General features: G+C 31.3%; 1 protein-coding gene across 1 annotated transcript; it reads left to right on the top strand.

Moving 5' to 3' along the window:
- Positions 1-936: 936 nt before the first annotated feature.
- Positions 937-8056, top strand: LOC127723772 (uncharacterized). Its single transcript, XM_052230521.1, has 7 exons — positions 937-1036; positions 1967-2142; positions 2460-2605; positions 2823-3042; positions 4699-4892; positions 5142-5210; positions 7226-8056. The coding sequence occupies exons 2-7, from the start codon at positions 2088-2090 to the stop codon at positions 7874-7876; spliced, it is 1335 nt and encodes a 444-aa protein (XP_052086481.1). The 5' UTR covers positions 937-1036; positions 1967-2087; the 3' UTR covers positions 7877-8056.
- Positions 8057-14339: the final 6283 nt, after the last annotated feature.

Raw genomic sequence — 14339 nt, forward strand, 5'->3', positions numbered from 1 at the left:
TTATATTATTTGTTTGTATGATATTGCTTTGAAATAGTTTGCAATAAATTGGGGGTTTATTCAATCGGAAACCTCATTATTAGCCATGAAATTTGACATCAATGGAATTTTATATGAATATTTACTTATGGTCAGAATATCGATCTCTTTATAATGAACCAAATTTTTTTTTTATGAAAATATATGTATATTGTTTTTTATTAACCTACTCTATATTCCTGAACAAAAATATGGCATGATTATCGTTTGTTTCCCAAAGTTTTTCTTTCAATTTGGATGGTTTTTTTTCGCGGGAAAATCGCGTAAGACGTAAGTTGCTTGCCATTTTGAAATTCTTAAAAATACGATTTGCTTGGCCTGTTTGGTCTGCCATTAAGATTGATGACGCTCAATGGAATGTAAACAAAGCAATGGAGGCCGGAAGAGGGGTTTTCTTAAGTTCTAAAATGTTTTTAGGCTTTCGGAAGTCAGGTTTAAAATGGCCATTAGAAAATCTGCATTTTTGTACAATACTTAAGAATAATAATGAAAACATATCTTTAGAAATATCATTTTATTTAGAAGTGTAGAAAAAATGTATTCTGCACTAATTTTATACGCTGGTATAAGGGTAGTGACGTCAATGCGAAGTTTTCCCGTATGATAAGTACAATAACAAAATCCGAACGAACCAACGTTATGACCGATTATAGACTACGGTAGGATACCAAGACGATCGTTAGTTTTCTCGTTTTTGTTTCACATTTTTCATGTCGGGGCAGTTTATAACTCACTAGGTATACGAAATGAATTTTTCGTATTGTTGAAAACCACACGGTGACCTATAATAGGAATCATTCACGACTTTTCACGAGAGGCGGCGCTGCGGTTCTATAGGTGGTTAGTTGGACGCTTGATTTCACGGAAACGCTTACCGCTTAGATAAACGAATGGACGTCAACGACCAGTACTTGTACTGGCCTCTTAAAAAGTTAAAGAATGAGCTGGCAAGTCGTGGTGCAGTTGGAACAGGAAGAAAGGCAGACCTTATTGAAAGGTTTTTAAATATAATGTGTATTTTTAATGAAGCTTATTGATCCTTATACCCTGCTAAAGTCTGTCGGTTTCCATTACATGTAGTATGATGTACATGCATACATGATGCCACATCACGTTTTTTCAAAGATATATTTTAAAGCAATTTCTTGTCAAATATTATTCAACTTGGTACCAAAAGAAAAAGTATTTTCACAGGTTCGTTTGTGTATTTGATTATGTTATTGTTGAGAAACGTTTTTATTTACTGATTATGTTTTTGTTGCTATATATTTTTCCATCTAATAAAACCTAAAAAATATTATATTTGTACATATCAATAGTAGCCAATGACTGAACAATACAAATACACTAGAAAAAAAGAAGATAAGTGATAGATCTATATGTGTTGGTTAATGCTCTGAAGCCAGTGAAGGAGATAAGCTTCAACATAATATTGTACTGCAAAAAAAAAGATTTTTATAGGATATATATATAGCAAAATTGGGTAGGTGATAGGCGATACATATTTTTGGCCATGGAAAGAATTGCAAACAAATATCCAGTCCCCTCAGTCATAAAAATTACAGTGAGTATTTATGCTCCCTGTATATATTTGGTAGAGAATAAGCACCAGCTACATGTACATGTATGTATTTCTTCCAAAATATGTTTCTCAAACATATTCTTTATTTATACTTACTGTTTTTATTTCCTCGAATACTTCACATCATTATATACTTTTTAAACATTCATTTTAAACAAAAATAAGGAGATGTGATATGATTGCTAATGCCATGAGACATTACTATCCAATGCCTTGTACATTTTAATTCAATAAATGTAATTTTAGAATACTCAAATATTATTTTGTAATTGTATACTTGAGAACACTTCATTCTATTTTTTTTAATTCATTTGCAAAAAACACATTTTTTATTTTCTTTTGTAGACTAAGAGCATATGATAAAAATCAGAATTTCAAAAATCCTGTTATCCATGCTCCAGAGCCATTGGAGGTAGAATGGCCTGTTTCAGGGTTTAAACAGTTGAAGAAGGAGCACAAGCTCATCATGCCGAAATTATCAAGAGAGCAAATAGAGGCTTATTTCTTGTATAGGATGGCAGGTAAGTACATGTTGTTAACCCTGTTTATTTATGATCTTCATGCTTGATTTATAATAACTGTGTTTTTTTGTACCTATAAAATCTTCTTGCTTCTTAATTATTATAACTGTTATACCTTCACATTTAAATATTTAAAAGAGAAGGAAGACACAAAAGGGACACTCTTAAGTTATACATTTAAGTAAAAAAAAAATACCACGGACAAAAATAAATTAAAAAAAAAGAAAAGGATAAACATCAATAACAAAACTTCACATAGAAAACTAGGGACTAGAAACACATACCTATAATTGATTAATATAATTTTTATTTTTTAGAGGACAATGTGTATAGTGGTGATCTGCAATCTATGACAAAGGGTCAACTGATGTTTGAAAGCCATAGAGTTTTAGCGTGTTCTATTTTAAAAAATGATAATGGGATATTTCTTAGTGGTGTGGTAGGAGCAGCTATGAAGAAAAAGGTATCATTACACTTTCTGCTCTTAATCTTTATCTTAGTGGAGAAATATTTAGTAATCATGAATCTTCACTTATTATTAGTTTTGAAAGATACATTTATTTTTACATCTTAGTTATTCATTATTTTTTAAATGTCAGCTTCACTTCAAAAGATCACACATGAAATTTCATTGCTTCTGTTTCTATTACCTTCAAATTTACAATTTATTTTGTATTCAGGTAACTTACAACTACAGGTTGAAACTTGAAAAGAGCTCCGGTGATCCACTGAACTCACATTGTGAATGTCCGGCTGGAAGGGGACCACATGGATCCTGCAAGCATGTGGCAGCAGTGCTAATAATGATTAGTGAGTTCATAGCAACTGGCAATGTAAATACAGGAAGGTCGTGTACTGACACTTTAATGATGTTTACCAAGCCAAAATCATCATATAGTGGTATGTAATTTTTGTGATTTTCATAGTGCAAAACTGTAGTGGTAGCCTAAAGCCACCTGACGAGTACCCTTGGCAGGGACGAAACAGTTTAAGCAAAAATCTCATTAATCACCAGAAATTTGCCAAAACTTACCCTTTTATAAATTTCAATTACATACTTTATAACTTTTTCCACATTGGTAATACACCTTAACAATCTCTGAACCAGATCTAGCATTGTACCATGTGTTATAAAAATATCATCTTTAGTTTATGCTGTAGAATAAAGTATTGAGCAGAACTTCATCACAGATACTCAATTGTGAAATGTAGGTTAGATTGACATAATTTCCCTTGGTCTAGCTTACTTCAGTACCAATTAAGATCTGCAGTATAAATAAGAAGATGTGGTATGAGTGTCAACATGGTCAATGAGACAATTCTCCATCCAGGTCACAATGTATAAAAGTTAATAATTATAGGTCAAAAGACAAGTCTTCAACATGGAGTCTTGACTCACATGGAACAGCAAGCTATAAATGGCCACAAAAATGGCTATTGTAAAACTCTTCAAACTGGAAAACCAACAGTCTAATAATCTATATAAAAAAAGTAACACCTATGAACCACACCAACAAACGACAACCATCTGACAACAATGTATTTACCAAGATGCATTGACACATCAGCATCAGTTACTACAAACTGGACCACAACATGAATCTGTATTCATAGTTTGGGTAAAATAAACTGTTATCACAGAGATATGTCTCGCCTTTTTGTAATTTTGATAATGCAAATGTTGAAATTAAAATAGCAATACTTTAACATGTAAGTTATACAAATATTCAAAGTCGATGAACCATGACTGAAGGTACATGGCTAAACAATCTCCATGGAATGAGATGTGCCAATGCTAATACAACTGCATACCAAATACCATTGACTTATTATAAGTCGTTCTTAAACAAACCTAAACACAAACATTAACTTGTAAACTATGTTAAAGTTTCAAAGTCAATGAACCATGATCAGGGGTTGGGCTATATAATCTCCATGGAAAAGATACTTGCAAATGCCAATAAATTTGCGTACCAAATATCATTGACTTAACATTAGCAGTTCATCTTAAACTGATCTAATCACAAACTAATACATGTAAACTAAGCAAAAGTTTCAAAGTAAATAGACCATGACTGAGGGGGCGGGGCCAAATATTCTCCATGGAAATGAGATGTGCTAATGCTTATACAACTGAACACCAATTAACATTGGCCTACCACTAATGGTTCCCCTTGAACTGACCTAATCACAAACTAAAACATGTTAACTTAGCAAAATTTTCAAAGTCTATAGACCATGACTAAGGGGGCGGAGCCAAATAATCTCCATGAAAAATGAATATGCTAATGCTTATACAACTGCATACCAAATATCATTGACCTACCACTAGTGGTTCCTCCCCATAAATTGACCTAATCACAAACTAATACATGTTAACTATGAAAAGTTTCAAAGTCTATAGCCCTTGACAGAGGGGGCGGGGCCAAATAATCTCCCAGGCGAGACAAAAAAACTGTATGACAAATGCTACCAATTAACTAGATAAAAAGTAACTTCCAGATTTTTTGTTGCATAGTAAAATGCATCTTTGCAGTTTACTTCTGTTCTTTTAAGGGTCTCCAGTGAAAGCAGAAAAGTTGCCAACTAAGAGAAAGCTGGCACCAGTTTATCTTGCTGATCCTAGACCAATTAAATACAGAAACTGCCCAGGTTACAATGACCACATCAAAAACACTGTAACAAACTTCTGCAGTGTATCATCAATGGACTTATCAATTAGATACTTGTATGAAAAAGCTGATATTCAGGTAAGTGTGACTGTTTATTATAATTGTATAAATATATCAACATAAACAGTTTAACAGAATAAACAATACAATAAAAATAACATATTATATATTATATATATATATCTATATCTATATTGGTAAATTCATTAATCTATGTATATCATAAACACTGACCCTCATGAGTCATAACAACATTAAATAAATTCATAAATATTCATTTCTTCCATTAATATCATAAATCACTTCATGTTTTATATTTATTTTCAGGCAGCAGCCAAAGATCATGATTATTGTCCCATGCCTTTTACTGAGCATTGGGTTGATAGAGCAAATAAGGTACAAAATGTATTAAAAACTGGTTCAATAAATTTGGATCACAGTTTGGTAAAAAATTGAGTTATCCCCCTTTGTCCTAGAAATATACTAAAAATGTAAATGCAAGTTACCCAGGAAAAATGACATAAGGATGCATGAAGTTCATCAATCATTAATCTGTTGTATAAATTTACCTAATGCTTAACACGACAAAATAAGAGAGGGTTTTTAATATTGTCATTGAGCTTTCCTATTTAATAATGTTCTTCAAAATGCTTTAGATATTTTTACTTTGGTAATGATTAAAGTCTTAAGGTAGCACTACAGTCAGAATTTTCTGACTCCAACCAACAGTCTTTAAAGATTAATTACTCCAAAACCACTCAATGGATTTTTAAAATGTTTAACTCATTTTAAAGCTGAAATATTTCTCTTTCTGAATCCAAAGATAAATTTATTTTTGGTATGATAAATCTCAAAATATAGCTCATTAATTGCCAAAAAAGTGGTCTTCCAACTTGGATGGAAATGGCACATTCAGGTCAAATGGTAGTAAAAATTTGTTTTCATCCCTTTAATCAACCATATACAAGCTGCAAAACCGTGTCTCAGATTTTTGATATATGCCTCCAGTAAGAAGATATATTGATTTAACTGCTGGGTGCCAAACCTCATTTCACCTTTCATCTTTGGAGACCTATAAATTCATTTAGAAACAAATTTTCCAAAATCTGGGACACGGTATTGTAGAAAATACTACCTTTAATCACATATATCAAAGTCAAACCAAAGGGGGTACCCATAAAGTTTATATTTTTAGTTTTACCTCACAAATCTCATGAAAAATTGTTCTGAGAAATGACCCTAAAATGGAATTTCCCCCTTAGAACCCCTATAAATGCAACATAAATAAAAAAAATTCCACTGGGAACACCCCAGGAGTGTTCTGACACCATTACTTTATCAATAGAACCACACACTTTGTCTCTTTGATGCTCTAATGCTGTAAATTTTGCATTATGTGTGGCACTGTGCAACACTAACTTGGCATTTGGCGGGAGTTTGACGTCACAGATTTGACCAATATCTGTGATGTAGTAATTAAATATAGACAAAGCTCCGCCTCTGTCCAGACAGTCTAAGATAAGAGAATAACAGGATTGACCAGCTGCATGTAATCAATATTTAACATCATTATTCTCACTATAAAGAATAATTTTCATTTGTATTTTAAAAAGAAATATACTATTACTGAAATTAGCTAGAACATTAAAATTGTGCATCAAAAGACATGTTCATAAAAAGATCCAAGACCATCCACTTCTTTAAAAAAAGACACTCCCACATGATTTTTGAGTTTTATGGAATTGAAAAATTTCACATAAACTTAAAATCGGTTAAAATGCCTAAAAACTGTATTTAAATGTAGAAGACCAAATAGAAGAAATTTATACAGGTAGTCAGAGGCTTTCAAAGATACTTTCACACTCTTTTCCATATTTTTTTTTCATTTTTTGTAGATTTCTTCCTTTTAGATTTTTTCCTTTTCATATCTTTTTCTTTTTCTCTGTTTATAAACATGTTACATAAATTACCTTTGTTGCAATACAATGAGATAAGACCACAATATTTATCTTGTGGTCAGGGATTAACAGCTGGACACTGGTATCAACTGATGATTGACATATTAGCCCCTCCCAAATGCCTATATATTTAGATTAATTACCATGTGCTTTCATTTACATAAGTTCATTATCAATTTACTCCCTGTTGTGATATGATAATGACTTTGGGATTTTTACAAACTGTGCAGAATAATACTTAATTCAAAATTATGTGATAAAAAAAATATCTTCAAAAAATCATTGTTAGACTGTAGTGCTACCTTAATTTGATAAAGATATGGAATCATGGATAAACAATTATTTTCAAAAAGGAGTGGACTAAATTAAATTATTCAAAGTTTTTCTTCTTTTAATTTACAGGATCATGATATTAGAATCAATCAATCAGAATGATATTATGTTTTCATATAGGTTACACAATCAGATATAGATTTGATTGAGAGATCTTCCCGCCTACAAAGTTGCAGTCCCAAGTGGTTAGAAGAAAGAAGATGGAGACTCACAGCATCCACCTTCGGCGAGATTTGTAAAGTCACTTCAAGACGGAACACTAACAAATTTTGTCATTCACTTTTTTATGGCTCAAATATTCAGAGCAAAGCACTTAGTCATGGAAAAAACTATGAAGCTAAAGCATTGAAGGCTTTTAATTTAAAATTTAATGTGAATGCTAAAAGATGTGGTTTTTATGTCAGTATTGATAAATCTTTCCTTGGTGCTTCACCTGATGCCATTTTAGAGGATGGTAAAGCAATTGTCGAAATTAAATGCCCCTACAATGGAAGAAATGAAGATGTTAAGCCTGGTCCAAGTTTCAATTTTTTACAGATGGATAGTAATGGCAATATTGTTTTGAAAGAGAGCAGTAATTATTATGATCAAATTCAAGGGCAGCTTTTTGTCACCAAAAGATCCCTATGTTACTTTGTTGTTTATACCTTATGTGATTTGTTTGTACAAAAAATCAGCCTTAATGAGGAGTATTGTAATAACTGTCTTGTTCCAAAACTGGAGTCATTTTACCAAAGAGTTTTCAGACCATATGTTGCTTCAACATTGTAAATTTGTAGTAAAAATCATACGAAATACAATTAAAATAAATAAATATTTTATCAATACGTATTCATTGATTACAACTAGTAGTTATTCAATTTGGAATGTCATTTTATTTGTAATTTGATACATGTATAAAATTATTTTTCTAATATATTGATTTGATTTGAAAATTAAATGCCCCTTTAACAAATCTCTTTGGAGTTTTTTTGTAATATGCTGGTTTATATCTTTATCTAAAGTTAAATCTACCTATACAATCAACCAGGAATGATAAAAAAATCTCTCAAAAAGGGACAGATAACTCTTTTAATTCAATTGATTGAACTGTTATCCCATTATACTTTTAAGGTTAAGAATGACTTACTGAAGCAAGCAAAATATCTCTTTATAATGAAAGAAGAAATAAATTATTAACTTATATTATTGAAGAGCTAATTTTTAATTTGATAATCCAATTTATTTAGTACATGTATGTATTAATCAGTTTTGAGATGCAAGATAATTATTATAACACGCAATATTTGTAACAAGTAAATACTAATTTTTGACGTACATGCTAGAATCTCAAACACTTAACTTTACAATTTTCATTTATTAAAATCAAATAAAGTGATGCCAATTAAAAAAATCATAATAATTTTTTCTTTAGTGATAAATATACCAGTATTGAGTTGTTTGAATAATTTTACCTCTTGGAAGTTGGGCTTTTTATAATATAGTTATATTATTTACTTTATGGTATGTGTTTTTCTCATTTTGAAGGCCTTTATGTGATATTTAGTCTCTGGTCGATATTGTCTCATTCATAATCATACCACATCTTCTTGTACAGAAGAAGGTTACCTTTCAGATTACCATATTTTATGATTAGAATTTATAGTACAATAAAAAGAAGATCCTTTTATTCCACTGCTTATACATATTGATATTATTAATTCGTATATTTTAACTAATTTGATTCATTTAGGGATAGTCACATGTTAAACTATATTTTCGAAGCTAGGTAGAAAACGGCGGATAGCAAAAAGCATATTGCATAGCAAAAAGCATATTGCACGGTTATTTTTAGAATACTCTAAAACCGATATACTTTGTGACGTCATGTAATGAATTTCATGATATTGTTTAAATCTTATAAAAAAATATCTATGATCGAGTATTTGAAGAAAAAAAATCTTCAATTTATACATACGATGTAAAAAAAAAACAAACATAAAAATAAATGAAATAACATCTGATATGTTGTTATTGCCTAGGAGACAATATGATATGTATAAAATTCCAACAAAATCAAATGACAATTTTGATACAAATTTGGTCGGAAATTAATAATATAACAATTATAGCCCATGTATGAGGTCAATACAGGATATATCATCCCAAATAAGTATATCAACCTCGGATTTTGTCCTCAGTCAATATATTTCTTTCAGGTCAATATATCCTTGTATCGACCTCATACAAAGGCTATAATTGTATATAACAGCTTACACGTTAGTTCAATATTTGATTGGTTGAGACTATCCCACACGTCATTAAACAAATCTTCATATTCCCCTCTGAAATGTTAGGACTACATAGTGTGACATAACGATTTGAACTTTTTTCGTTAAAAAGCTATAGGAAAAATCATTAGCGTGTTTGTATTTATTTCAGACACTAAAGCAAATACACTAATAATTAACTTTTGATCCGGACTATTTAGGACAAATAAAAAAAGATGTGTGTTTCCCATTACCCTACCCTCCTTATTTTTTAAGCTCAAAAATAGCCTACCCTAAAGTTTTTTTGTCATTTTCAATAAGCACTTTTAAAGTCAGAATGTCTCTCCCATAGACTGAATGTAAAAAAAAGGGTAAAATAAAAAAAAAATTCATACCTTCTTACCAAATTTTTTTCAAAGATGTAGTAGAAAACACACATATTATTTTTTTGACCTTATCAATGCATATGTGTTGTTTAGCAGATAAGGAATAAAAATGTATACAAACTAATATTTTATGTACATGTAGTAAACAAAGCATAGGCAGTGGAATAAAACATTTATTTCCCTTGGATTCGGGTGATATGAAGATTTGTTCCCCCCTTGAAAAATCATATTTCTCTCGGGCAAAGCCCTCGTGAGATATAAATATTCTTGAGTGAACAAACCTTCATATCTCCCTGATGCACGGGAAATAAATGTATAAAGTCACATTGTGTTTTTAAAACATCAAGCATTTCCATGTACAATATTCTTCCTGAAATTTGAAATTGCAAAACAAACAAAAACTATTCTTGAACCCAATTGCAGCTTTGACTTACAAATACCATGTTTTAATATTTTAAAACTTTTTGTTAAACCTATAACTCTCTCTATGTGTATACGCTTTGAAGCTACCCTTCGGTCATGAAGAACTTCAGCTGGATCCAACTGGGATTTACCTTTCAGGAAATTTGGTATATTAACTTGAACCCCTTGATTTGCAAATAGATCCTGTACAAGTATACCCCTATCTGCCATAATGGCATCACCTTTTTCAAAACATTTCGATGCAGGGTCAAGTAAATTAGACTTCTCAATTATTTGTCTGTCAGATGCAGAACCGCCATATGAATCAGATATAAAAGTTATAGCTCCTCGTGGACTGCATCCAATCATGGTCTTTAGCGTGTTTTTGTGTTTGTAATTTGACCAAGTTGCACTCTGTGACTCTACATTTGATGGTCTTTCAATTGGTATTTCTGTAGCATGAATCCTCACAGCAAAACCAAAGTATCCAATGTGACATTCCATCATTTGGTAAATTTTCAATAGAATCGTTCAAAGAAGATAACAAAATTATCAACTATTACACTGGTTTTCAAAATTTTGACCATTACATGATGTTTTTTCATTGTCTTGGACCAAGTGCATTTGAACTTGATTTTAGGTGTAATTTACTCGATCCTATTGATCAACTTTTTATGACTTTAATCAAACTTAGACAAAACAAAGAGGATATTGAATTGTCAATGCTTTTTAAAGTATCACAATCCACAGTTTCTAGGATCATCATCACTTGGATTAATTACCTGTATTTTCAGCTTAAAGAAATTAACATTTGGCCTTCTAAAGAAATAATAAAAGAAACCATGCCTAGTGATTTCTCTAAAAAATTTCCCAAAACCAGAGTGATAATGGATGCTACAGAAATACCAATTGAAATATTTTAATTTAGGTACCAGATGCGCAATTTTTGTATAAAAAAACATATGTTTGTGATTTGGATGGAGAGTTGTCTCACATACCACATATTCTTATATATATATATAATCGTGTCTGTGTTTAAAATTTGGCGGAACGAAGAATTAAATAGGAATACATATGAACAAACAATTCATTTAGCAGTTGATTTGAAAAAAGAGGTAGGACTAGGTTCCAATTATAAGCACGGTAACACAGCTGAATGAGTATACTTAGACTGAGGTTCTTGCAACAATACGACTCTCACGGGTGACTGGGGGATCGAAATATGGTCACTTGGTCTTCTTCCGACCGGCAGTAAAACGCTTGCCAAAGTGGAGCGTCCGTTTAGCTGTGCGGGATGTACACAGCCAGATCCGGTCAGAATGGGGACGTTAAATCCGATGCCTCGTGTAAAGAGAGTGCCACGCTCATTGCACGTTAAGAACCCTTGCAACAACTCTTTGAGGGTCCGTAGGTGGCCTGTTGCAAGGAAAAGTTTCTTCTCCTATCCGATATACCCTCATTTTCCAGTGGCAGTCCAAATTTTCCCGACCATCATCCCCGAGGCCTCTTTTACAAGAACTACCTATTGTATTTATTGTTAACTTGTACTGAACATGCATGATATACATGCCACTGGACGTTCAGCAACCTACAATCAATCAATCAATCTAGCAACATTACGGAATATTTCGATACTTGTAAATAATTCATAAATGCCTATGGATGCATGATCTAAAACAGAAATTATATAAATTAGACCCCGTTAACACTTGCACGGAATTGAATCGATCTTTAAAAGACTAGCTCGCGTTTACATTTGAACAATCAAGATAGACTGGGAACTAGTGCGTTTGCATTGCAATTTTATTTAAAAATAATCGGTCTAACCATTTAGTTAACAAACAATCGTAGAAAAAAGAATAAGGAAATAGTTGATTCATTAGATATGCTTCTGCATTTATTAATTGTCTTTTTGATTAACATGTCACTTAAAAGAAAAATCAAATCATAAAAATAATTCGCAAGAGTTCCGCGAACCCGGTGTCTTGCCTACCTTTGCTGTTAGTCGCAGGCTCACAAAAATAGGGGAAAATTATTAAAATTTCTAGATACTAATATTTTATTGTAAGAAGCATCTGCCCAAATTTAGTAAAAATGCAGGATGGTTAATGAATCTAATAAATGTTTAAAATACTTAACCACAGAGTGAATATAATGTTAACTGGCAGAAAAACTAAGTCCATTTATTAGTAAAATACGGATAAATAGGATTTTTTGTTTTTACTAAAGATAATTCTGGGGCCGGGTCAACGAAGCTGTCCTAGGACTAAGACATGTCTTAGGATGGTCTTAGGACACGTCTTAGTCCTAAGCCAGGTAAACGAAAGTCTCCTGAAATAAGATATGTCCTAAATTTTGTCCTAAAGTTGGGATATATATATATAGGTGTCTTAGGATAGTCCTAAAAGTTACGATGTCCTAAAACGAAACTAAAACAACAAATATCATGGCATAAACTCAATGATAAATTTACTAATACAATATATTAAACTATTATACTATTATTAGAATTAAACTACTTACCGGTAACCATTTTTTTTTCAATATTTGTTAAAGATGCTATTGTGCTACATTATTTTCAATTTGTAGACAAAGTTGATTCATAAAAAAAAATTCCAGATATCAAACAAGAGCGTTTATAGAATTTAGATTGAGTTTTTGGAATAATAAGCATATTAGAGAAACTTGTGTGTGTGTTCTAGAACTAACTTGATGCACACATCTAAATATATTGAGATATTGCTGCGTCTTTTACTAACTAACCATTTATTTCTATATACTAATCTATATGAAATGGGCATCAATAGTAACTCTTCAAAAAGAAAAAATCTTAAAGGTTTCAACAGACGAAGAAATTGATGATGAAGACTGTTTAAACATATTGATAGTTTAATCAATATTTGATTGGTTGAGACTATCCCACGTGTCATTGAACAAATCTTCATATTCCATTCTGAGGATCATATTCCCCTCTGAAATGTCGGGATTACTTCGTGCGACGTTACGCGCGGTTAATGTACATAACGTTTTGAACTTCTTATTCTTCTTAAAATAGCGATAGCAAAAATCATTATCATGTTCAAATTTATTTCAGACGATAAAACAAAAAGACTTATAATTAAATTTTGATCCTTACTGTTTATCAATGGGTATCTCGTGTTTAGTTTGACTTACAAAAACAAGCGGATAAGAAAAAAATGTATGCAAAATAATATTTAATGTATAGATAGTAAACAAAGCATAGGCAGTGGAATAAAACATTCATTTCCCTTTGCCTCGGAAGATATGAAGATTTGCTCACCCTCGAAAAATCATATTTCCCTCGGGCAGAGCCCTCGTGAAATATGAATATTCTTGGGTGAACAAATCTTCATATCTCCCACCGGCACGGGAAATAAATGTATAATATCTAAATCTTGAAATGATTTAACACTCAACATAGACGGACTTTATCAAGAAGGTTTACACGAATAAAGCTTCAGGAAATATTGGTATTTTATATATTACGAATTATTACTTAGAGCTTTTATACATTTACGGATATTAATCATTCCGATTAAAATTTTAATTAAGACAGTGACCTGGGAATTCGCCATCTGCCAATTGTCTTTGATAAAAAAAAGGGGGAAATTGGTTTTTTAAATTTTGATCAATAATTACATATTCAAAAATTCCGATGATATTTAACAATGATATTTAAAAACGGTTATGCAAGGGTACGGATGAAAGACGACTGGTACATATATCTTTTAATGACCTGTTAAACAACGTGTTTCTGGACTAGTTGTATTTCGATTAGAAATTTGATTTTGATCTACGTTCAAGGATAAAAATAAGGAATAATATTTACTATGATTATTATTATTTGTCGATCTTAAGGAGAGTGTCTTTTTATTTTCAAAAGCGTTAACAATGGCACAAATTGAAAGTTAAAAAAAACACAACGATTGTTTTCTTGTTGTTTTTTTTTTTTAATCATAAATGTTGTTTGAAAAGAACAAATTTCAATATTGGATTGATTTTAACAATAATATCAAAAAATAATTGTGCAGGAGAAAAAAGAAATATTATAACGCTTAATGAATTACATGCGTCCTAAGTGCTTTCTCGATTTATCTTCATCGGGAATGCTCAAAGCCAACTATTTAAAACACACAGATGAATATGAACCAAAATACACGAAGAGCAATATGATCA

The sequence above is a fragment of the Mytilus californianus genome, unplaced genomic scaffold (genome assembly GCF_021869535.1).
Source record: "Mytilus californianus isolate M0D057914Y unplaced genomic scaffold, xbMytCali1.0.p SCAF_13, whole genome shotgun sequence".
NCBI lineage: Eukaryota > Metazoa > Mollusca > Bivalvia > Mytilida > Mytilidae > Mytilus > Mytilus californianus.